This window comes from Culex quinquefasciatus, chromosome 3 (assembly GCF_015732765.1).
Source record: "Culex quinquefasciatus strain JHB chromosome 3, VPISU_Cqui_1.0_pri_paternal, whole genome shotgun sequence".
NCBI lineage: Eukaryota > Metazoa > Arthropoda > Insecta > Diptera > Culicidae > Culex > Culex quinquefasciatus.
The window spans coordinates 148,173,817-148,200,463 of NC_051863.1; the positions used below are offsets into that span (position 1 = coordinate 148,173,817).

Sequence of the window (26,647 nt, forward strand, 5' to 3'; positions counted from 1 at the left end):
CTGGCTGGCTGGCAGGCAAAGTTGTTACAATAAACGTATGGAATGTCAAATCTTGATAGTTGTGCAAGTACAGCGGTGTTGAATGATGAATGATGATACTATTCCGTACAACCGGAGCAATTGATTGTTGTACGCAAGGCATAGTTGTTAATTTTTCATGTGATAATCTGATTTACGGGGAAGTCACGATTGTGCAATGACGTCATAGTGGAGTCAGTGGAAAGTTTCGTACTGCTGGGAAAGCTATATGCCACCCAACTTGTAAAATTGCATTTGCATTATCATATATATATCCAATTATACTGGTACGCCTGGGAAACGAACCAGTTGGAGTTACTTATTAATTTAATTTGATGTAATTTAATGTGATTAAACCTATTATTTCTCAAAATAAAATAAATTGAGCCATTCATAACATTTAATGAAATTTAACCCTCATTATTTTTTTTGCTTTTAATGCTATTTCATTTAAACATAATAAAAAAAACTGGCTAACAAACTCAGATTATCACAATTAAAAGAATGGCTATTTTTAAAATAGCAATATTTTGCCATAAACCTTGAAGGAAATGTAATAAATGGGTCATTTTTTGTTCTGTTGTGCTATCTAGACTTGAATCTCAGCGAGCTTACAACATCTCTAAATCGCATACATGTTTTCGCAATTTGCGTTGATCCCGTGGATTTGCTTTGCTCCAAACATACTTTTCTTTTTTTAATGTGTCTTTCTCATAGTTGCTGGACGTTACCATGATTATTTACACTGTAATATTCATTTCCTGAAACAATCGGAAAGCACTTTACAATTATGTTAATAAAATTTACCGTTTTCAAGTTACAGCTGCTTTTTGGTATAAATGTTCGATTTCTTCTCGTTTTGAATTTTAAAATTATTTCTTGAGAGAACCTTTTGAAATATTTTTTTAAAGCTATTTTTTGAAAAGCTTATAAAATTTCTTGCAATGATCTCTCTGAGATTTAGAATGTAAGGCAATTCGTTTCTGAGAAACAGCCTAACAAGAATTCGAATCGATGAAAATTAGTTTTTCAAGTATTAACATTTAGCCTATAATTTTCAACTGACGATATCTCGGAAACTTTGTATCCGATTTTCAATGTTAAAAAATGTTTTTGTGTGAGAAGTTGCCTTTTTTAAATTAAAATATTTGAAATTTTGTATTAATTTTTTTTCTGATTTCTGAGATTAGGGAAATTATCTACTTTTAAACATTTTTTAATTTAGTCTGATTAATGAAATAAGTAGACTTGTCTATTTAAAGACCTTTTCAAAATTAAGGCTTTATTTTGAAATTTTGAAATTATTTTTATTAAATAGATCAGACAATTTCCCAATAGTTACATCTTTTGCCTTTAAAAATCGGACAAATAATTTCCGAGATAGCGTCAGTTAAAAAATACGGGATTGCCTCAAAAGGCAAAATCTCGAAGATCGAATTTCAAAAGGCCGAAATTTGTCATTTGCTCAGAAGGCCGAATGTCTCGAATGGCAGAATGATTATGGAACTCAGAATTTTGTTTATATTTTCACGATTTTCATTGATTATGATGTTCTGATATACAGTAAACTAACTTGCTGTGATCTTTTTTTTGTAATTTTAAGCGAAATACGTACATAATGAATACATTCTGTTTATCTTTACCGAACATATTGCTACCATGCGTGCAAGTGAGTAAAGTAGAATGAATTAAAGCATTTCAAAAGTGTCCCAATCTTATTGTTTATTGAATTATGATGACGATAACCGAAATTTCGTCAAGAAGTACTTAAATGAATTCGAATAATTACAATTATTTTTTTTAATGTTAGAAACATAAAAAAATAGTTAACAGCAAGGCTAGAAAATTATGTCTTCTTTATTTCGAAACCATTTTTTGTTACATAAGTTTGGAAAAGAAAATAACAATAGCAAACCTCGTCTTTTTAAGCATTCGGCCTTTTGGGATTCGGCCTTTCGTAAGAGACACAAAATTACAGGCTCATTAGGCTGGTACAAATTTTATTGAAAGTTTTTGGCTCGAAGTTGGCTCGAAAAGTCAGGGGGCAAAAATAATATTTTTTCAAAAAACTTCAAAATTTCAATGGAAAATTTAGTTCAATCAACTAAAATCAATAAAAAATGTATTCCCTTGCGTTTAGAATCATTTTTAGGATATTTGGGTTGATTTAAAAATCTCTAGAATTTTTGAATGTCAATTCTTACATTTTTTGAAAGCTAATGATTGCAAAACACTTTTCCTATGCAAATGTTGAAACTATGGCTTGTTATTGCGATATTTATATATATATTTTCATTTTTTGCCCCTTTTGACCCCGGCCAGAGCTGAAGGACAAAAACTTTGAAAAATGTTTGCTTCGGCCTTAGGAAACACTTAACAAAAAATCATTTTCATCGATTCGAATTCTTTGTTAGGCTATATTTAATAACAAAAAAGTTAAATAAATTCACAAAAAATAGGACTAAAATGTGAGTAGAAAATTATGGAGCGCAAAACAAAAAATATTAAATGCAGCTTGTGAATTATGCCCAAAACTACTCATTAATAACATAAACTAAACAAGACAAATTCATATAAAAATACTAAAATTAATCAATAAAGTTGGATTTTTCATTGAAAAAGAACAAATATCCAAAAAATGCTTTATAAATGGTATTATAAATTAACTAAATACATATTTCTACATGCGAAATTTAACCCATCTCAGCCAAGTTCTCACGACCGTCTCCCTCCGAAACCGACAGTTACGTCCACCGCCTCTCGATCGAATTGTTTGCCACACTTTCAATTGCTCGTGGCCATAAATTACCACGCAATAAACAAAAACAGTACACACCAGCTTCAGCACTATTGAGCTTGCCACTAGACTCACTATAGAACAACACAACCTAGAGCAGGCCCCGGCAGTGGGAGTCGGTCGCGACGCGGTCAACACGTGCAACTAATCGTGCACTCTCTGACCAAACGCGGAAAATTCTGCCATTCGTCGGCGACGTGGGACATTCCCAGCCCCAATAGAAAAACGAGAGAGAGGGAAAAAATAGCCACTTTTCACAAACTTTCCCGCGTCGGCTCGAACAAAAGACGCGCGCGCAAAACGGTGGCGACGTCACGAGGAAAAGGAAAATTTTGATTAATCATCGCGAGTTTCCTTGCGGGGTGCACGCCTACACACACATCCGTGAACTGGGAAATTCGCGTTTGGTCGCGTTCTGGTCGATTTGCCGAGACTAGATGGGGCGACTTGTTCTTAGAGTTAGTTCTAGAATAATTAATGAAAATGATTCTTAAAATTTAATTTTCTGTTCAACTATTTTAGAGAAAATTGAGAAAAAATCCCGAATAGCTTTTGAAACGAGAGTGTTTGAGGCATATGTTCTTTTTAAAACATGAGCAAGCTTTATTTTCCTCTAACCATCAGAGAAATAGTGACCCCATGCTGAGCTCGTTTGATGAATACTAGTCAGTGACAGATGGAAACACCCACCAAATCAAACAGCTTGTAGTTGAATTGATGTGTCTTTGCTTGAATTGAATGAAAAAAATTGCGTTGTGGTTGTTAATAAATTGATTAGATTTATTCGAAACTAACATTGTCAAAAGTAAAACCATAGAAGAATCCAGGAATTAGAGTATCTCTTTTTTTTTTAATTTTTGTTAAATTTATATCAGGTTTAAAAATTTCTCCAAAAAATGAAACTGCAAACCATTGGCATTTCCATCTTAAAATTAGAAAAAATGATTTTGAACCATTTAAAACTATGCATATTACGTTAATGTTTGAACTTTTAATCAAATTGGGCTCCCTTAATCTATTTTCTAATATATAATTTTGGGATCACTGATAGAATAAAGACGTAAAACTTTAGAATTTTTTTTTCGCGAATTCATTGTCTCTATGAAAATATTTTGACAGTGGCACTCTTTTGTTATATAGGATCATTTTGTTATACATTTTTTTAATAAAGAAAATTAAGCTTGAAATTTGATTATGTTTTGCCCACCTCGACCACTATATATCAGAAATAGGCGACAAATGCTTTTCTGATGTTTGTTTGGTAAAATCCAAAACTCTAGATAAAAATATCAATATCTCAAAAATCATAAATGTGACAAGTCTTATAACACAAACGTAGCAAGTGCGATTTGTTATATTTTCACATCGTGTCTTGATTTTCCATGCCATTGATTTTTCGATTTTTTGAACCTGCCAGCAAAATTTCTACTCATTTGGTTTAAAAATTCATTTGGTTTAAAATTTCATTTGTTCGGTAGGAACAATAAAAAAAAATACCCGTCAGAAATTTCGGTTTTGCATGGTTTTGGGAATGTTGACAGATTTGATGTCGTAAAAATGAGTAATATTTCATCAGAATCTGGTGAACATTTTTTTCAGTTCCTGTTGAATTTCACTTTTCTACACATTAATTTTGGCAAAATTACACAAAAAGAGTTAATATTGAACCATAACATTTTCGACCTTTCAATTTTCAACCTTTTTTTAACTTGTTGGAACATCATATTTGGACCATTTTAAATAGGTGATTTGATAACAGACCATTCCCATGTTGTTTTCCTCATCGGTTATTGTGTCATCACTAGAAACCTGCTCGAGAACAGTTCTCAGAACTACACCGCGAAACCACAGCCATTTACAAACAATGTCTCGTGTCAAAAAGATGAATACAGCAATTCCATTTGAAAAGAGCCTAAGCCGAAAAAAAGTTCTCCGATCGGGCTCAAAATTTTTCTGGAGGTTCCTTGGCCAAAATAATTAGACATGTATTTTTTTGGCCTTAAGAGTGACCTGCATCGTGCTAGGGTGGTTTGAAAAATGGCAATTCGTGTCATTTTTTGCAAAAAACACTTTATCTCCTAAACTTTTAAACTAAACCTGACCTATACATATTAGGGTACCAAAAGTTGCGTATTTTAATTACAAAAATATTGGTACCCTAACATGTATAGGTCTTTGCTGAAATTTTTAAGTTATCGCAGTTTTAGTGAAAAAGTTGATTTTATGCCGATTTCGTCATTTTCCTGTTTTTGTGCGTAGCGCGTCGAAAAACTCAGTTTTTATTTTCAAAAAAATCATATCTCGGAAACGTACGGTTCGGCATCGCCTATTGTTTGTTATGATATGTGAAATTTTCCGAGGAATCCGATAAAAATATTTTCAATAGGCTCTTCGGTGACACGGTCAAAATGCCATTTTTAGTTATCATACGACTTTTTCAAATGATAAGCTAGATTTTTGAAACTCCTTACTTTTTTTTAGATAGCCAAACTAATCATCTTTCTTTTGCGTCTAAGAAAGCTAAAATCGGATGAAATGACGCGGAGATATGATTTTTTGAAAAAAGTGTTTTTTTGCGAAAAATGACAAAAATTTACATTTTTCGAACCACCCTAGCACGATGTAGGTTACCCTATTGGCAAAAAATACGGGGCTAATTATTATGGCCCCAGAAAAATTTTGAGCTCGATTGGAGAACTTTTTTCGGTTTAAAATCTTTTCGAATGGAATTGCTGAATTATTAAAACCACTTAGCATATTGGGTGGTTCCAAAACATATTTAAAGAAGTTTTATGATTTTTTTACAAAAAAATAAATAAATTATTTGCTCTACAGCATTGCCTTGGCATAATTGATTGTGAGATTCCTACTCGAAACTAGGTGTCCGAAGGCTTGATTGTTGAGGCAATTGCAAACCTCTTTTTACACCTCAGCTTCCATCCATCCCGGGATTCGAACTGTCGACCTTTGGATTGTTAGACCAACTGCCTAAAGGCGACTCCACCGAGGCAGTATCCAGGGAGACGACTCTTACACCTGGATTGAGCTATCGTCCTAACCCTTTAGGTTAGACCGGCGTCAACATTTACTTCCCCGTCCGACGGAAGGCGTGGTCAGACAAATCTCTTCTCGAAAAATACCACCGGGACCGTATGGGATCGAACCCAAGCCACTTACCCCTACACCACGGTTCTCGGCCCAATGAAGTAATAATATGTTGAAGAATATTTCAGTTTCATTGTTGAATGAAAAGTAAATAAAAAACCCAGAACCACCCCAACGCCAATTCAACGCACTTGACCACAACCGCGGCTTATCACCGTTTTGTACATATTATATTACCCATGCGGAGGAGTTATGCGTTAGGGTTTGCACTTTGCTCCGCTGCACAAGATGTTGTAAAAACTTAAACCATATCGCAAAACAATAACTTTTCAGCACACGAGCAAGTGATAAGCGATGAGTAATGAAACAGCTTCCTGACAGACACGCTCGCCCAAGACTCAAGTGGTCTGAAGGGAGGGGTTGAGTTACATAAGTGCAGTGTGTATAAATTATCCCGATAATTACATAAATATTTTGAATACACTCTTTTCCAGACTGTGCCAGAGGGACTATAAAGAGTGTGTGTGTTTTTAATATTCATACGGAATGCATTCTTTCCGACACATTCTGCAGCAGTGCAGTTGCAGGAGTGTGGCAACACGGGATGATTGCAGGTTTCAGTAATTTCTGCTCCGGAATGTCCCACATGTCGAAAAGTGCAATTGAATATCACTACTCAGTAGGTAGTTTAAATAGCGTCTGTGGCTGTAGAGTTCGGGGAGCTGAGAGATGAGCTCGATAATGTGTTTTCGTCGAAATTCCGCGGTAGTTTACGCTCGTGGCAGACCTGACTGCAGTCTATCATTTTCTGGGTTCTTGGAAGCGCACTTAGTTCTGGATGAGTAATGTTTGCACAACTTTGTATGGGAACTCGCGGTATTGATGAACTTGTCAGACGGTGATAATTTAATGAGCTGAAATTATAGTATTTTGCTTATTCACGCAAGCTTAAGTATTTAAAAATAAATTATGATTTGTTTTTATTTTGAAAATTGCTCTTGTTCTTTGAAAGCCAAACTTATTATCTTTAATATGCGGTCAAGACTGCTAAAATTGGGTCATATAGAGCAAAGTTATGATTTTTTTAAGCTTTTGTAAAAAATTACGAAAATGGCATTTTTTTTTTTTTTTTTTTTTATTTTATATTTATTTTGATTTTCTCTTCCATGTACATTCATTCAGTTAAAATATTATTGAGTGTCCAATCACAATCGATGACTTTTCACCTCAATTTTAAATACTAGCAACTTTCATTTATTCATGAAATATTGTAGCTTTCGCTATTCAGTGATTTCAAATGCAGGAGGTCCTACATGTACAAAAGGGAAAAGGGATACCTTAAAACTAACTTATAAACTATATAAAGAGCGGATCAATGCAGCTGAAGACTGCAATGATTTTTGTCGAAATGCATCAATTATCTTATTGGACATAACATCCAAAGTGTCAACTTCGGCTAATTGATGAAGTTCACTGGTGCTGAACCAGGGAGGAAGTTTCAGAATCATTTTCAGAATTTTGTTCTGAATCCTCTGAAGTTTTTCTTCCTGGTTAAGCAACAGCTTGTCCAGATCGGCACAGCATAAAGCATGGCAGGTCTGAAAATTTGTTTATAAATTAACAGTTTATTCTTGAGACAAAGTCTAGAATTCCTGTTTATAAGTGGATACAAACATTTAATATATTTGTTACATTTAACCTGGATACTTTCAATGTGATCCTTGTAAGTAAGGTTTTTGTCAAAAGCAAGTCCAAGATATTTCACTTTATCCTCCCACTTTAAATTTACCTCATTCATCTTTATAATGTGATGACTTTTTGGTTTAAGAAAATCAGCCCTTGGTTTGTGAGGGAAAATAATAAGTTGAGTTTTGCAGCATTTGGAGTAATTTTCCATTCTTTCAAATAAGAATTGAAAATATCCAAGCTTTTGTAATCTTCTTGTGATGACACGAAGGCTTCTACCTTTTGCGGAGATGCTTGTATCATCAGCAAAAAGTGATTTCTGACATCCTGGGGGCAAATCAGGCAAGTCAGAAGTAAAAATATTGTATAAAATTGGACCCAAAATGCTTCCTTGAGGGACGCCAGCACGTACAGGTAGTTGATCAGATTTGCTGTTCTGATAACATACCTGCAGAGTACGATCCGTCAAATAATTTTGAATAATTTTCACGATATAAATCGGAAAATTAAACCTTTTCAATTTCGCAATCAAACCTTTATGCCAAACACTGTCAAATGCTTTTTCTATGTCTAGAAGAGCAGCGCCAGTAGAATAGCCCTCAGATTTGTTGCTTCGAATTAAATTTGAAACTCTCAACAACTGATGAGTAGTTGAATGCCCAAGGCGAAATCCAAACTGCTCATCAGCGAAAATTGAATTTTCATTAATGTGCGTCATCATTCTATTAAGAATTATTCTTTCGAATAATTTACTAATAGATGAAAGCAAACTAATGGGCCGATAGCTTGAGGCTTCAGCAGGATTTTTATCCGGTTTCAAAATCGGAATTACTTTGGCATTTTTCCAACTACTGGGAAAATATGCCAAATCAAAACATTTGTTGCAAATTTTGACCAAGCTACTTAAAGTTGCTTCAGGTAATTTTTAATTAAAATGTAAAAATGCCATCCTCACCAGGGGCTTTCATATTTTTAAATTTTTGATAATAGATTTTATTTCATTCAGATCCGTATTAAAAACTTCATCTGATGAAAATTCTTGTTCAACAATATTCTGAAATTCTATTGAAATTTGATCTTCAATAGGACTCAAAACATTTAAGTTGAAATTATGAGCACTCTCAAACTGCTGAGCAAGTTTTGAGCTTTTCCCCATTAGTTAATAGAATATTATCACCATCTTTTAAAGAAGGGATTGGTTTTGGGGTTTCTTAAGAACCTTTGAAAGTTTCCAAAAGGTTTGGAATAAGGTTTAATTTGTTCGACATCTCTTGCGAACTTTTCATTTCGCAGGAGAGTGAATCTGTGGTCAATAACCTTTTGCAAATCTTTTGAATTCGCTTCAGTGCAGGATCACGAGAACGTTGATACTGTCTTCGGCGAACATTTTCAGACGAATCAGAAGCTGAAGATCGTCATCAATAATGGGAGAATCAAATTTGACTTGGACTTTAGGAATAGCAATATTCCTAGCATCCAAAATTGCATTAGTTAAAGATTCCAAGGCTGAATCAATATCAGCTTTGGTTTCTAAAACAAAATCATGATTTAAATTATTCTCAATATGATGCTGATACCTGTCCCAATTAGCTTTGTGATAATTAAACACAGAACTATTGGGTCTGGTAACTGCTTCATGAGAAAGTGAAAAAGTTACTGGAAGGTGATCAGAATCAAAATCAGCATGAGTCACTAAAGGACCACAATACTGACTTTGATTTGTCAAAACCAAATCAATTGTTGATGGATTTCTAACAGAAGAAAAACAAGTTGGCCCATTCGGGTATAAAACCGAATAAAGACCAGAAGTGCAATCTCTGAATAGAATTTTACCATTGGAATTTACTTTTGAATTATTCCAAGATTGGTGTTTGGCATTAAAATCACCGATGATCAAAAATCGAGATCTATGCCGAGTAAGTTTATTCAAATCCCCTTTGAAATAATTTTTATTTTCCCCAGTGCATTGGAAAGGCAAATATGCAGCTGCAATCATAATTTTCCCAAAAGAAGTTTCAAGTTCAATGCCCAAACTTTCAATAACTTTTAACTTAAAGTCACGTAACGTGCTATAAGTCATACTACGGTGGATAACTATTGCAACTCCACCGCCATTTCGATTCATTCTGTTATTGGTTATAACTTTATAATCTGGATCACTTTTCAAATAAGTGCCAGTTTTTAAAAATGTTTCGGTTATAACAGCAACATGCACGTTATGAACTCGTAAAAGTTGAAAAATTCATTTTCTTTCGCTTTTAAAGAGCGAGCATTAAAATTCATAATATTGATGGAATTACTTAGATCCATGATTAAACTTCAGGGTAAGAACAACATCATTCGCAAATTTTAATCCAATCTGGATAGCTTCCATCATGGATGTAGCATTACTCATTGTTTGAATCAAACCAAACAGTGAGTTTTGCAAAAAAGTCATTTTTTCAAACGTAACATCGCCGAGATCAGAAGATCCCAAAGCGTTGCCAGCAGAAAAATTTTCAAATGAAATTTGAGGTACCTGCCCAATTTGAAAATTGGTAGAGGATTTAAAATTCGTGGATGAACCCGAACCCGAAACGACGTTGGCATAAGAAATGCCATTGCTGTTACCTAACTTTTCCACGGTAGGGGTATTGTTCGAGTGAGACAGCACGAACGTTTGATTTAAAGATGCAGGTACAACCTGACTTTGAGAAAATTTCGGTTTGGATTTCGGCTGATGCTTAGCACGAGAATCCAAAACCTTTTTCTGATGGGGCAATCCCAGAAATTTGATTTGTGATTTCCACCACAATTTGCACATTTAAATTGGGTGACTTCTTTCACGGGACAATTGTCCTTGTCGTGAGAAGAATCCCCGCAAACCATGCATTTTGGAACCATGGCGCAATGATCAGTACCGTGACCGAATGCCTGGCAACGCCGGCACTGGGTCAGATTCTGGCCATTACCGCCATGTTTCTTAAATGCTCCCACTTTACCCGTACATGGAACAAAAACTGAACTTTGTCCAAAAGTTTCAAATTGTTGATTTCATTTCTGTTGAAATGAATCAGATAAAATTGTGAAGTCAAACCAAAGCGAGAAATATTCCCGTTTGATTTTTTCTTCATTGGTATTACTTGGGATGGGGCAAAGCCAAGCAACACCTTAAGTTCGTTTTTGATCTCATCCACCGACAAGTCGTTGGAGAGACCTTTCAGGACCGCCTTGAATGGACGAGCATTCTTGGTCTCATACGTGTAGAAATTGTGTTTGTGGTTTTTCAAATAACCAACAAAAGTTTGGTGATCTTGTAAAGATTCCGTCAACAAGCGACATTCTCCTCTTCGACCAAGCTGGAACGAAACCTTCAAATTGCAAGTTTCCTTGCAATTCTTCAGTTGCGTTCGAAAGCTGGCCAAATCGGAGACGGAAGTCACTACAATTGGCGGAGCCTTTACTCGTTTCTCGACGGCAGAAGGCTCAGTACGAGGAGAAGGATCCTTGTCAACAGTTTCGGATAAAACACCGAAACTGTTTGCCAATGGAATTGGAGGATTGACCTCACTTTCAGAATCAGAATCAGACCTCGGATGAATCTGTTTTCTTTTTCTGTTTCCGTTAGCCGATTTAGCGTTCAAACGCTTCACCGACGTAACGACCAAATCTTCAGAAGATTTGCGTTTACCTTTGTTTTGACGCATTTTGCAAGCAAAGTTCTCTTAAAAAGATGGCTTCGTTTGTAAAATACAACAAAATTTCAGGTGGGGTTAGTCTTGAAAAGACTGTTTAAAATTTTGGAAAGTAACTCAGGTAGTCTTTAAAAAGACTGTGAATTTTTTTTAAATAACTCTGAGCTTAGGTAGTAAAAAATACCGCAGCTCTAGTGTCCGTTCACCTCGAAGGTTCGCAAGACACTCAAAATGGCATTTTTTTTTTGACCCACCCTTACACAGCGTATGTCACCCAAATGGCCAATAAAAATACAGGTATAATGATTTCAGCCAATGAATTTCCACTCCAATTTTAAGCCAAATCGAAGCATGTTTTTTTAACTTTCACATAGAACTGCTGTTTAGCTTGTTTACTTTTGAGACTTGTCCTGCATAGGGGAGATGGGGTTAAGACGGCCACCCTAAGGGAGAAGTCTAATAATATTAACACTACAGATTATTTTGATCTCAAATCAGGTACATATTGTTCTACTAATAGTCCATTTCTATACATCAATTAGTTGGTCTAAAAACCAATTTTCAATACTTTTCAGCAATTTTAAAAAATAATTGAAATCGAATCATATATGAAATACGCGGGGTAAGACGGCCACCCCTGTGGGGTAAGACGGTCAGTGCTATAAATTAACTTTGCTAAATCCACCCAAATACCTACATTTTGGTTGAAAAAAAAAACAAGTTTTAAATGTGAAGAAAAATGTTGTTCAACAAACTTTATACCTTGGCTATGTGAATTTCATATTATTGCGACCACATTTCATGAAAAACTATGAATTTTTGCACGAAAATATACCCAATTTAATGCAAATTAACTGGTTTGTGTATTTCGATTAGAATTAGTAAATCTATGTAAAAAATATAAAATTAGCGACTATTATTAAAAGTTTGAATGGATTTCATACTATTCAATGAATTTTGCTATATCACAGTAAGGAATATTGACGAACCGGCAGTTCAGCATTTTGATAAAAAATTGATAGTTTTATCGAAAGTATGTCAAATATGTCTTAACAGTCAAAAATCATTCAAAAATTCAACCTTTATCAAACCAAATTTACAAATTACGGATGGCCGTCTTACCCCCCGTGGAGGTGGCCGTCTTGCATAACGCATTTTTTAAACTTTTTCAAGGGACATAATCATGGGAAAACTTCAGTTCTGGAGTTTTTTTTTAAAATGGTTCTATAAACCAAATTTTCAGTTTTTGCTTTTTGGGTGTTTTTCAATACCCCTGACTCAAGGCGGATTCAAAAACACCCAAAAAGCAAAAACTGGAAATTTGGTTTATAGGACCTTTTTTTAAAAAAAGTCCAGAGTTTAACATGAAAAAATATTTAAAGAAAGTATTACATATTGTTACCTAACCAAAATGCTTAAGTTGTAAATCATAAAAATTACATCCAGTTTCAAGTTGAAAAAAAATTGTTTATATTGAGCAATTTTTATACTATTTTAAACAATGGGTTTGGCAAAGGTGACTCCAGATGCATTATTTAGCATGAGGAACAGTATTGCTTAACATATTAGTAATATTCATTAGTAAACTTACTAAAACAGAGGGGTAACCGTCTTACCCCGCCTGGCCGTCTTATCCCCAGCTCCCCTAATTAATGTTCATTAGATTTATCTGAAATTACATAAATATTTTAATTAAGTTAAATGTTGTTTTTTTCAATATAAGTTCATTTCCTATCGAATGCAACAGATATTGAAACGATGACATGACAGAAAAGGACTACCTCATGTTACCTATCGCAAGACAAGGTACCATGCATATTGCAGGGACTATTGGGTCAACAGGTGTTGCAATATACATATGCAGGAAAATTCCAGGAAAATCGCAAAACAAACAAAGACTTTTCCAGTCAATATTGAATGACATAATTATTTAAATTGATTATTTTCCCGCAATCAATCATTGAAGCCCACGATTTATCCAGAAAGGCCACTTTGCCTAAATCTTATAAAACATTTAGAAGCCTCTCGTCAGCCCAGTTCCTGGGAACCGTTCAACGGTTGATAAGGCATTTATGAAACTTTGAAAACAAAACAATAGGTTTAGAAACCCACCATCGTAGTCTTCGCCGTCATCGTCACCGGTGAATGAAACTTCATTTTAGACACGTCCCCGACCCCGCTCTGTTGCATTTCACGCGCCAATCCTGGTGTTGGTCAGAAGCCACGCGGCAGGTAATATCAGGGAGGTGCATTTTAATAATAAATAGCATTTGGTCGGCAGCGTGCTGCCATGCCCTATAATAGTTTTCATATTTATTGGTTAAATAGAATTTGGTAATTTTGTTTACGAAAAGTTAAATGTTTGATTTATGTTTTTATTTAAATTTCGCTAAAATGTTTGCTTAGCCAAAAGTGCACTTGCGCCAAGAGAGCTTCAACCACCCGAGTTGACGATAGTTGCGGCCAGTCGCCGCGGTCAAGTGTGGGGCAACTTGGACGTGACACTTTGGGCCCGTTCTGAACTGGTGGTACCACAACTATTGCCAGGTTAACATTGCACTACATGTGTTACCAGCTGGCGTGTGTGTGTGTCCTTTTTTCATTCTTCTAAAAACTTACTATCTGTTACGTAAACCACCTCTATAGAACCAACCTCGCCGGCCACATTCGCAGACGTCACAGAAATGCAAATGCAAACTGCAATTTTATAAATTCCACTCTTCTTTTCACTATTTGGATAAGCCATAGCTCACATTGACCGGCGGCGGCAGCGGCGTTGGTTGACCAGCTGTGTGCTAATTGTGCAGCTGGTTGGTACCGGCCAGCACTGTCCACAGCGCTATCTGCGAGTTGCCGTCAATAAAAGTTTCAAACCACGGTGCGATGAGGTTTCACTCCAAATTTATACCCTTCACGAGAAATGCACTAATTTCGCTCCATTCTTTCGAGTATTCGGAAAAAGACGTACACTAATTGAGCATATTCCATTGAATGTCCTGTAGACGGCATCAACGGTGAGTGACAACTTTACCTGGGACAAATGCGTTTGCTGATGAATTTTTCATTTGCCAACCATCCTGCGTGCTTGGAATAGCTAACGTTACCAGGACAGCTTGTTTTTCTCAGGATGACATTTGTGATTGGAAACTGGAAATCGACTGTCAATAATTTTAGCTTCTATCATTCTGCTGCTTCTGAAAAAAATCAACAAAAGTCTTCTGACTGCAACCTTCTATCACAATTAGAGAAGAACAATTATCACCACTCCATCGAAAAGTTCAGTTTCCAATCCAATTGAAAAAAATTCAGAAGCACAAATCAAGCTTCAAGTGCGCATACTGTGGTGAAAAGCAGACAGCGCATTTTTGGGAATTGCGCTTGTATTTTTTCGATAAAATTAAGAAAAACAAAGTCTGTTATTTGGCACTCTTTTCCGACAATATGCGGGGTCTATCAAAATATTATTTTAAATTTGATTTTTTTCTGTAAAGTCACTAGAAATAGAAATTTTTTGGACAATTCCATCAATTTTCTCATGAATATAATTTGAGAGACTCTATACTATACTCTATACTACTTTAACCAATATTTGACCTCCAAATGGTCCATAATCCAATCACCAACACGATCGAAAAATAATCATGTCATTATCCCCAATGCAAGCACCACTTTTCGATATCATGTGGTGGAGGGCCGTATGACCCCTTTCATTTTTGAACATTTGAAAAAAGTCATTTTTTTCAATAAATTGATTTGAATTTTTTTGAGCTTTTATTTATTATTGGACGCCCGATCTAAAGGCGTACCGTCAGTGGGGGTGACTATGGGTCAAAAAACGAAACACCTCTCGAAATTTCTTAATAACAAAAACAATTTAAATAACATCGAAAATCTTTTAACGTAGATTTGTTCTTAGATAGTTTACTAACATTTTCCCAAAAAATGGTCGATTTTGATGAACACTACCTTAAATGCCAATTGTTTGAAAATTGACCCAATCTCACCCCTTAGAGGGGGTGACATTTAGTCAAATGAAACTAAAATGATGCTGAAATACAAAGATATGGTAAAAACAAATCATCCAACAGCGTTTCTTGTTCGAGGGAATCGTATTGACACACTACAATGTTTGAAGTGGAGATTTTCAAACATTTGGGTAGTTTTCGAGCAATTCTAACAAAAATATTAGAAAAATGATTTTTCGAGAGGTCATTTTTGGCCAAAAACGTACCCCAACTTTAGACTTCTGCCAAAATAACAGGATATGTTCTAGGAACAAATTTTTTTCAGCGAAGTCATCTTAAGATGTCCCCTACACAACCCTTTTAACAGAATTCAGTTTCATTGAAAAGAATCTGAGAAATGGTAAAATGCGTAAAAAAACACTTTGACCCAATCTCACCCCCCAGACCCAATGTCACCCCCACTGACGGTACTCAGAATTCCAATAAGACGTCTTCTTCGGACAAAAAAAAATAGTTTCAAAAACCGTAAACTGGGGTGACTTTGATAGCCCGGGGTGACATTGATAGAAATTTGATTTGGCCACTAATTTTGATACATCCAATATAACAGTCACATTTTTGCTTATATGTTCGTTAATAAGCTGTCCCTAAATGCTTGCATACTCATAATTCTCAAAAATGTTTGTATAAACATCACGAGTTATCGTGATTATACGAACATTTTTTGTAAAAGTTGGTTGTTTAAAAAAAAACAAAACAGGAGTAACTTTTTCACGACTTTTTTTCGTAAATTACTTGGTTGGTATTGGTACAAACTCATACTTTTTTTTTAATTTGTTTTCAGGGCATTTTAAAACATAAATATTTTTAACTATTATCAACATAAATTTGAAGACATTTGGTTGCATCATTGCCGAGATATAGCTATTTGAAGTTAGCAGTTTCAAAAAACGGGTGTCATGATATTTCAACAATGCTTTGACCAAATCGGCTCAAATTTTTTGTGAAGGCTCATTAGACCGGTGTGCATGACAAAGGCCGATTTTGAAAAAGTTTATTTAAAAAAAAACGGGGTTTCATGTATAAAAAATCGTCAACTTAAGATTTTTGTATTTTTTTAAAAGCAGAATTTTAAAATCGGGCTTCGTCATACACACGGGATATGTCTTGAGAGTCTTCACCCCAAATTTCAGCCGATTTGGTCCATCTAATCTCGAGATATCGTGGCACTCGGTGTTCCGAGAAAAACGCTCACAAAGTTTGACAGTCCGCTTTGCGCATGGCAGAACTTGAAACTTAAATCCTCTTGTATTTACTTGAATCATGACATATCTTCATAAAAATTTCAGGAGTGATTGGAATTAATCTTTTCAAAGGATTTAGTAAATATTCGGAAATATGAAAAATTTAGTGTAAATCCAGATTAGTGACCAGCCCAACACGATGCTAAAAAGCCCCTTGTCATCAAGTTCACATCAACATAAGCTGAAATTTTATCGATCATTAAAAAAAACCTTAATTTAACCCAAGAAACCAACTAACAACCTCACCCCATAACCACGTGTTCCAAGAAATTTTCCCACTGGACTTCGTCCACCCCCAAAGTTATAAACAACCTAGCCTACAACACCGGGGGCAGTCCCAAGTGGGCGCGCGCGCAACACATGGTTTTTCCGGACTAGGGATATTGTTACAAGGTAGGGGAAATATACCCATTTTAATCACACTAAGCCGTTCGACCAATTCTCATCACTTTTGCCGTTTGTGCTATTAAATTAACATTTTCAGATGTTTCAACAATCGAGAGTTGCTTGCTCACTTTTATTTGAGCTATTTATTACTTTGGAACAGTCAAAAACACTTTATATAAGCTGTAATTCATGATCAAAGTGCTGATAGGCCGATAATAGAAATAGGCTGAGAAAGGGTTTAGTTCCCCTAACTGTGGGCTTAGGATTTCCAGACAATTAAATACGCTGCGTTGTACGTGAAGTGGCTACGTGAATCGACTTCAATTTTGCGAGTAAGGAGTACAACTTTATTTCGACGTATTAATTTTTCCCTAAAATGCATGTTTGGGAAGGAAAATAGAGGTAATTCAGTACAGGAATTCAGTGAAACTTATCTAGATAAGTTTGTTTGCTTACGTTTAGTGCCCTATGTCCGCTCGTAAGCCGGAATGATCAACATGCGGTTCGTGTCAGCCGGTGCGCTGATCGACAGTTTACTTAATAGTTAATTATAATAGAATTCGCTAGAGTTTGTAGCGCTTTTTCTGGGCAATAGAATGTGCTTACGACCTGCGTGAAGGTGCTCTAAAAACAGTTTTCTCAAGCACAATTCAAGCAAAACATTGTAAAACGTCCAATCACATTTTTCAAAACATTGAGAAAAACGAGGATGAAATCTGCGGTTAGTTTTTCAATTCCTATTTCGAACATAATTTGCCAATTCTGATTATTAATCAAATAAAAAGCATAAAACTAGATGTGTTATGCTTCCCCATCTTCAATTTTATGCAAAAATGGTGTTTTTCCCGGGAAAAGTAATGAAAAAAATACATTGGCCTGAAAAAAAGTTATCAACATGCCGGATCGGATTTAGCCCTTTGCGATTTACAGCCTTTGTAAACATTTGCGTGTTTCATTTTCCATGTGGGTCCTATGGCAAACGTCCAAACACGATGGCAGGCTTTGTTTTTGTTGTTATTTTGTTTTTTGGCCTCGTAGGCCAAACCAAAACAAATTGTTCTTTCGTGTTGGGCCTTTCGTGTTTCGTGTTGGGCCTTTGTAATCAACAATATTTTTTCGCTCGTTTTTGTAAATTTTACAGTAAATGTCGCGTTTTTCATACATTGACTGTTACACATCGAGTTTTCCTGCATTTCAAAAGGTAAGTTCAATATTTTAGCACAGTTTTCTGTGTGGTATTAGTGATTTAAAGTACATTATAAAGTTCTGTTTTACAGGAAAATGCTGGATACTTGGATGGCTAAAAAGCCCACAAACTCAGACGATTTTGACCGGAAGGTGCTCCAGACATGCTCGGAACTAGGGTGAGGACAACACGGTGTTGCTAACACCCAGAGTGGCCTTCTTAGAGGAAACAGCTTAAAGCATCTGTGGAAGGAATATCGTACGATTTCGATGGAGGCGTAGGAACCAAGCTACCAACATAAATGCTGCCAAATTGCATGGCCATCTCCGCCGAATCTTTATGTTGCCTATGGGTCGATGGCACCGACGACTTGACCGGCCACCACCCGAGAGGGAGGTGGGATCTTTCTGTGCGAAAGTTCTTATTAACGGGTACATTCATCGGAACGAGATAGCGACACGGAATAGCAAACAGGAGAAATGGACTAACAGTGTCTTCAAGTGATGGTTTTATCCGTTTTATCTAATAAATTTATGTAAATTTTATGTTTTTTCGTTTTCAAAACCAGACAATTACTGGAATCATAATGACGCACGTCTTGATGGTGTAGGAATTGCCCAGAAATACCAGGGAATTTTTATTTTGATTAAATCTCTGATAGTGGAAGAGCTCATTCGTTGATTCGAGACGTCGCGGATGGTGTTGGAACGAGGCTGGCGGTTGCTGACCTGTACCGAAGCTTGTATCGGCCACCGCTGCTTACGGTAGCAGATTCTCCTCGAATGCTGCCTTTATCGGTTCTTCGCCAACAGCCTCCTACTATTCGTCGGAGCAGTCACAGCACCCTGGGTTAACGATCGCGCTCGAGGCCAGCATACTCTTGTTTCGAACTCTAACGCATCCGCCGCTCCGGATCCGGCGATGTTCCGGCGACGTAGTGTTGGCGCTCGTGTCGTCGGTCTCGCTCATGTGGCCACTACCGTAATCGTCATCAGCACTTGAAACCGTTCGGGTTGTAACGGGCGTCGTCGGTTGGGCTGATTCCTGGCGTAGCCGTTGGCGGGGGTAGATTCACCTGGTGCACGTCGTTGCTGCCGAAGCGGGGCGTATAGTTGACGTGCGGCCGCAGGTTTTCCTTCGTGAAAGAAATGAAGAAGTAGGGACTGTCAGGATTGAGGTGCTGCTGGGTTTTGGGATCTAAAGACAAATATTGTATTGGAATTTGCACTTTCAAAATTGTCCACTCACCCAATCCCAGCTATTCCGCACACCTCCCTCGCTACTACCACCCGGTGGACGAAGCCGAGATGAAATGGAACGCACCATGCCATCCAGCCAGCGCTGGCAGGACTTTCAAGCGGGCGCGCGAACTGTTCGGAATTCCGGTGTTCACGTTGATTAGCTTGATTAGGTCGTCCTTGTCAACGCAGCCGGAAGTAGTATGTGTCCCGTGGCCTCGCACTGCATTGCTACTCCGTTCAGTCCCGGCAGCTGGATGTTTCGTACAAATTTAAAACAAAGGGCCATTCTTTGTTTCGGTGTTTGTTTTGAAACACATTGTTTTTGTCCCTGGGTCAAACACGATTTCAAACCAAAACAACCCAGTTTCCACAATGGCCCTTAGAAGCAAAGGGTCTATGAGGATTTTGAAAACAAACAAGATATCGTTGACTTTGGCCTTTGGTAAAATAGTTGTTTTTTCATAGAAAAATCATATTTTTCATAGTTCTCTCGATGTGTAGAGATAGTTTAACACTCTTAGCATCGTTTGCAAGAAAAATGTGTTTTGTTTACATTTTTGACTTTGGACCTTTTACATTGTTTTGCTTGAATTATCCTTAAACTAGGTAAATAAGATGCGTACGAAAGCTAGAAATTAATTTTCAGTGAAGCGTCGGCCTACTGCGAGTTTACACGATAGATTCAATAGAGTAAAAGTGCATCTATTGTCCCTAGCGCCTTTTATTCCTGGTGGTGGTATTGGTTCTATTTCGTTACACTGCTTGTTCGTCGATCCCTTCTCTAGCTTCGGGTGTGGCTGCGTTTCTGGGTTCTGCTTTCGAGTCGTTCATCCGAGAGGTGCCTGCCTCGGAGGTGTTGTTGTCGTCGGTAGCACGTCCAAGTGACGTAACATTCCCCCCCGGTACGCTGGGAACTTGTGGCAGCTTACCTTCATTAACACCGACGTCAAGAACAGCAAGCTTTACCGCCGGCCGTTCGTAGAACCGCTCGCTCGTACGCACGACTGCACTACGTACCTGGCCGTCCTTGCTGGTGTTAGTGCTGACGACACGTCCCATGGGCCAGCTGTTGCGAGGGTGATCGGGATCTGCGATGACAACAACGTCGCCCACTTGGATAGGTTTCACTGGTTGATGCCACTTCGTGCGTCGGCAGATTGTGGGCAAATACTCCTTTACCCATTTCTTCCAGAACAAGTTGGCGTAGATCTGTGACGCCTTCCAGTTGTTACGTAGCGCGGTGTGCCCATTGTCGAATGCGACAAGTGGTTTGGAACCACTGGATGAACCAAGCAAGAAGTGGTTAGGTGTCAATGCGGGGTGTTATCGTCCTCGACTGGGATGTAAGTTAGAGGGCGTGAGTTGACGATGTTCGAGATTTCCAGCAGGGTGTTTCTTAGCACTTCATCCGAGGGGTTTCGCGGAAGTTTCATTTGGTTCAGGACTTTTTTAACGGATTGGACTAGCCTCTCCCAGCTTCCTCCCATGTGTGGCGAACTTGGTGGGTTGAAGGTCCATTTGGTGTTGGTAGTTGTGAATTCCCTGATGAGCTGATTTTGGTCAACCTTTGGTAGGCCTTCTTGAGTTCGCGATCTGCACCGATGAAATTTGTCCCTTGATCGCTGATGAGCTCCAGTGGTGTTCCACGAATGGCCATGAAGTTGCGCAAAGCAAGTATACATGAGTCGGTAGTAAGTGTGTGTGCGATCTCGATGTGGACGGCTCTTGTCACGAGACAGGTGAGCAACACACCCCAACGCTTCTCAACTCGTCGCCCCACTGCAACGGAAATCGGACCAAAATAGTCCACTCCAGTATAAGAAAACGGCCTCGTGAATGCGGCTAGTCTAGCTGGGGGGAGTTCGGCCATGAGCGGAGGCGACGGGCGAGCATAACGGTTTTTACAATCTTGGCACGAAGCTCGAACCGCAAAGCACGCACGGCGTAGTTGAGGAATCCTGTACTTCTGCCTCAGCTCGTTGACGACCGTTTCATGATTTAGATGATGGTATCGGAAGTGCATTGATCTGATAATTAGCTGTGTGATATGGTGGTTCCTTGGAAGAATAACCGGACAGGCAGCGTTATGATCCACGAATTCACATGCTACCGTTCTCCCTTGCATCCGCAGTACACCAAACTGGTCCAAGTATGGCGAGAGTTTGAAGATTGGGCTGCCTTTTGGGATCTGGAGACCGTTCGGGTTACCTTTTCCCGCCTTGATGAGTATTGCTATTTCCTCGATGTATTCAGCTTCCTGTGCCAGCCGGTGTAGGTACGCCTCCGCCGCGAGGAGTTCTTCTTGAGTAATTTCACCTGTTGTCCGTGGTCTATTGCTCGTAGTTTCCTTCAGATTGCGAACGTACCGCTTGCAATGAACCGTATATCGCAAGAGTCGCTTCCAGGTAGAAAATTCTTCAGGGTTGATTACTTGAGCGGTCACGCAGTGTACTCCCACTGAGTGCTTTAGCTCCGTTGTTGTTGTACCGATGTGAATCAGTTTGTTGGGCCATTCCGACATTTTTTGCTGGATGAAGCAGATTACATGGAGCCACCGACTCTTCTCCGAAAGATCGGGAATTTTCGTCCACTTTGTCCCATCATCAGCTGGGTTCAGCTTACTTGGGCAGTAGTTCCATTCGGCCAGATTGGACTTCTCCAGTATTTCAGCGACACGGAAACCGACAAACTGACTGTAGTTTCTGTGGTCCGCATGCAGCCAGCACAGGACGTCTCGTGCATCGGTCCAAAAGAATCGTTGATGGATTACGATTCGAAGTCCTTCCATAATTTTCTGCGCTAGTCTGACTCCCATGGTTCCTGCATCAATCTCCAGCCGAGGTATTGAAGTCAGTTTGTTCGGAGCAACTCGAGTTTTGCCGGCAACAAATGCGCACTCAATACGGTCTTCTTCCTCGAACCGCAGGAAAGCGACAGTGGCACATCCGTTGGTGCTGGCATCAACGAAGGTGTGCAGTTGAACGTTTGTTTTCGACGAGCTCGACGTTATCTGGCGATAGCATCTCGGAATTGACACGGCCTCCACCTTTTCGATTACCTTCAGCCAAACGAGCCACTTCTCGTACTGCTCCGGAGTTATGGTAGCATTCCATCCTATTCCAGAGCGCCAAATTTCTTGGATTAGAACCTTCAGGAACATCAGTACGTTGGCCAGCAGGCCAAGAGGGTCGAAGATACTCATCAGCACACGAACAACTTCTTTTTTCGTTGGAACGCGGAGGCCATTGAGCAGGTCCTTGTCAGGTTTTGTTGGCAGCCTGAAAGTGAACGTGTCCGTGCTCGAATCCCACCACATGCCCAGTACTTTCTCGGTTGAGAATTGCGAGGCTTCGCTGAGATTTTTATCTTCGCATTCCTGTGAGTTTAGCGCCGCGAGAACCGCTTTTGAGTTTGATCGCCATCCGCGTATTTCGAACCCACCCTGTCCGTGAATGTCTCGAACGCTGCTTGCTAGCTTGATCGCCTCTTGTTCTGTTTCAACGCTGCTCAGCATGTCGTCTACGTAGTGGTCGTTTATTATGGCCTTGGCAGCTGCTGGTGAATCCTCTGCAAAGCGCTCCGCGTTTATGTTCTTGACGAACTGCGCGCAACTTGGAGAGCAGCTGGCACCGAATGTCATCACCTGCATGACGTAGACGGACGGAGTTGAGCCGGGCGCGCCGTTGTTCCACAGGAATCGCTGACAGTGTTGATCGTCCGGGTGAACCCTCACTTGATGAAACATCTCTTTTATGTCACCGGTAACAGCCGTACGGTACTCTCGGAAACGCAGCAGAACGTCTACCAGTGACGTGACTTGATCCGGGCCTTTCAGGAGAACTGAGTTTAAAGATATGCCTCTTACTTCTGCTGCAGCGTCCCACACAATGCGCAGTTTTCCCGGTTTGTTTGGGTTGGTTACAACAAAGATAGGAGATACCACACACGATCTCGATCCGCCCGTTCTTCTGCATCCGTCAGCTTTCTAATGTATCCCTTCTGTTCGTAATCCTCGATTTTAGCTTGCAGAGCTGTGGCGAGTTCCGGTTCCCGAATCATCCGCTTCTCCAAACACCGCAGACGGTTCAGAGCCATGGGTCTCGAATCGGGCAATTTCACATCATCGAACTTCCAGAGTAGTCCAGTTCTGTATCGCTCCCCATCAAGAATCGTCCTTTTTTTCAACATGTCCACTGCTCGTTCGTCGTCCTTCGATAACAGCGGCTTGCTGGGAATCTGTGTTCCGAGGCTGTCGAGCATGAAATACTGCTTCATCTCAGCTTGCAAAGTCTCACACTGACAAATATGGTAGTTGAACTCTGTAGCTGCCTGTGTCTCCTCTGCCACCGAGCAAGGGCCGTATACAGTCCATCCAAGTCTTGTGAGAGCAGCAACAGGTTGATTCTCCCCACCTTCGCGGGCCTCGAGCGGTTGGTCGAGATAGGCGTTGTCCATTCCCAGGAGAATCCTCGGGCGTACGTTTGCGTACGATTCTACTGGTAGGTTGGCCAAGTGTCCATAGTGTTCCGAGAGGTCGTCGATGTTCATCGTCTGCTCGGGTAGTTGTAGACTCTCGACCGTGTGTACTTTCTTTAGCCGATTGCGTCGTTTCCCAGTGGTCCCGGACACGTCGACCGTGCACCTTACCGAATTAGCTTCATATCGACCTTGCCCAGCGGTCCAACCAATGCACAGCGGTTGCTTTTCGCCGTCCAATCCGAGCTCCTCCCAGAGACTGTGTTCCATCAATGAGCATGTCGATCCGCTGTCGAGGAAAGCATATGTAGGGACGGACTTTCCGTTTCCGTGAAGTGTTATCTTAACATATTTGAAAAGGACTGATCCTAGGCAGCATTGGTGTGCGTTACAATCCTCTTTCGGCTTGTCCTGGGTTACTTGTTCCGGAAGCTTGTGCTTGGCGTCGTCGTGGAGAAGTTTGTGGTGCAGGAATGGGCAACCGTTTGTACCGCAAGGGACTTTAGAGTCGCACGCTCTGATATGTTTTTTCAGGCACTTGCGGCAGATATCCATTTCCTTGATCAGTTTCCAGCGTGATAGTGGCGACATCTTGCCGAATTCGCCACACTTTTCCAGCGACTGACAGTCTTCCTTACACACGTGGCAGCCCTTTGAAGCGTTTCTTTCCTTGACATCGTCTGAATGGACATGGATTTGTTCATTCCTACGGTCCCGTTGGCCGATCTGGTGTTTCGGCCCAGCTGGCGGCCTTGTGACCTTACTTAGCGCCTCCACCAGTGTACCGAGCCATTCACCAAAGTCTGCCAGTGACACGGTCTTTTTGCTTTTACGATGTAGAGCCCAGTTGATCTTTATCGTTGGCGGTAGACGCTCGACGAGCTCCTGCAGCAAGGCCACGTTATACAAGCACTCGTTCATTCGGCAAGCCGTCATCGTAGCGCATAGGTTTTGAACCGCTATCCCGAAATCGATGATTGTCTCCATCTGATCAGCTTTCGGTGGTGACATCGCTCGAACTCGCTGCACCATGGTCTCCACAATAAGTTCAGGGTTCCCGCAGTGGATTTCGAGTGTCTTGATTATTAGTGGTACATTTTCGGGATATAGTAGCAGCCCTTTGACATAGAATAGAGCGCGGTCGTACAGGCTGCGTTCCAATCGGTCCAGGTTCTCGTCGTTGCCGAATCCGCACATCCTTGTCGTCCGCTCGTAGGCTGCGATGAACCGCGGCCAATCCTCGGGATCACCATTAAATCTGGGAAGATCCTTCACGGTATGGCGTGCCGCCAGTTGGTTGCTGTTCAGCCGTGCAGGATTCTTGGGGGGAGGATGGTGTTGATCAGTAGGAAGTGACACCGAGTCACGTTGCTCAGAGCTATCTGGCCTTGACCGGCCCTCTTCCTTGGTCCGGTTTCCTCGTGGCGTCGATACGGCCCCTTCGCCGGATCTTTCCAGATCTTCGAGCCAATTGGTGATGTTCAGAAAGTTAGAATCAGTTGAGCTGTTTCGGTCACTTTTACTCGCCGAGCCGTCCTGTTCTACATCGGACCCAGCGACCGTTTCTTGCTCAAGAAGTTCCTGTTCGAGCGCTAGCTTTTCTTCGAGCTGTTTTCTCTCAGTGCCTGTCTTTCTTCCAGCGCTTTTAATCTTTGTGCTCGCAGTGCCACAGATCCTCTAGACACTTTCGTTGCGATCGATCCAACCGATTCTGATGTAGATGGTGCTGGTTCCTTTCGCTCCGGGATCGGATCCAACAAACCGCTCGGTCTGCCTCTAACCGCGTCCGTTTTTCCACCTGATCCGTTGTTGGGTGGTGGAAACTCGTACAATGGGTTTCTAGCGCCCGATTCAGTTCCTTGTGGGTTCAATCGCTGCAGCATATCAATTTGGTTGAGCAAATCTTGGTTGTAATTATCCAGTTGGCGCAAACGTGCTTCCATCCAGTCTTGCCTAGGCGCTAGTTCGGAATCCAAGTTAACTGGAGTAGACTCTGCCAACGGAGAATCACCTTGTCGCACGATTTTAACTATTTGATCTCCAAGTCTCAGGAACTCAACGTTTCTTGACTGCTGAGGGTTCAGATCCGGATTTAGTTCACGCCACTGCCGCTCCAACTGGCGCTGCTGTTGGTCGTGTTGCATCCTCTTCTGCTGTTCCTCTTGCAGCTTGATCTGGAGAACATTGTTGTTCGCTTCGATGGTTCTTCTCAAGCAGCCGTTACAGACCCAGGGCCCATCCAGTACCTCGGACGTAATCCGAACACACTCGTAGTGGAACGAAGACTGGCATTCGCTACAGGTAACCATCCGCGATTGACCGGGTTTGCCACATTTTCCACACGTTTTCCACTTCTTGGCAGTGGATCCAGCTCCCGCATTGACACCTGAATCGCTTTTGTTTGACATTCCGGCAGTTGAATAAACGGAAAAATTAAGATGTTACAAGGTAACTGTGGGCTTAGGATTTCCAGACAATTAAATACGCTGCGTTGTATGTGAAGTGGCTACGTGAATCGACTTCAATTTTGCGAGTAAGGAGTACAACTTTATTTCGACGTATTAATTTTTCCCTAAAATGCATGTTTGGGAAGGAAAATAGAGGTAATTCAGTACAGGAATTCAGTGAAACTTATCTAGATAAGTTTGTTTGCTTACGTTTAGTGCCCTATGTCCGCTCGTAAGCCGGAATGATCAACATGCGGTTCGTGTCAGCCGGTGCGCTGATCGACAGTTTACTTAATAGTTAATTATAATAGAATTCGCTAGAGTTTGTAGCGCTTTTTCTGGGCAATAGAATGTGCTTACG

General features: G+C 39.9%; 1 protein-coding gene across 1 annotated transcript; it reads right to left on the reverse strand.

Moving 5' to 3' along the window:
• Positions 1-20,116: 20,116 nt before the first annotated feature.
• LOC119769295 lies at positions 20,117-23,108 on the reverse strand. The gene is made up of 2 exons (XM_038261271.1): positions 21,505-23,108; positions 20,117-20,642 (listed from the first exon to the last, which is right to left on the reverse strand). Exons 1-2 carry the CDS (start codon positions 23,106-23,108, stop codon positions 20,117-20,119), a joined length of 2,130 nt encoding a protein of 709 aa, XP_038117199.1.
• Positions 23,109-26,647: the final 3,539 nt, after the last annotated feature.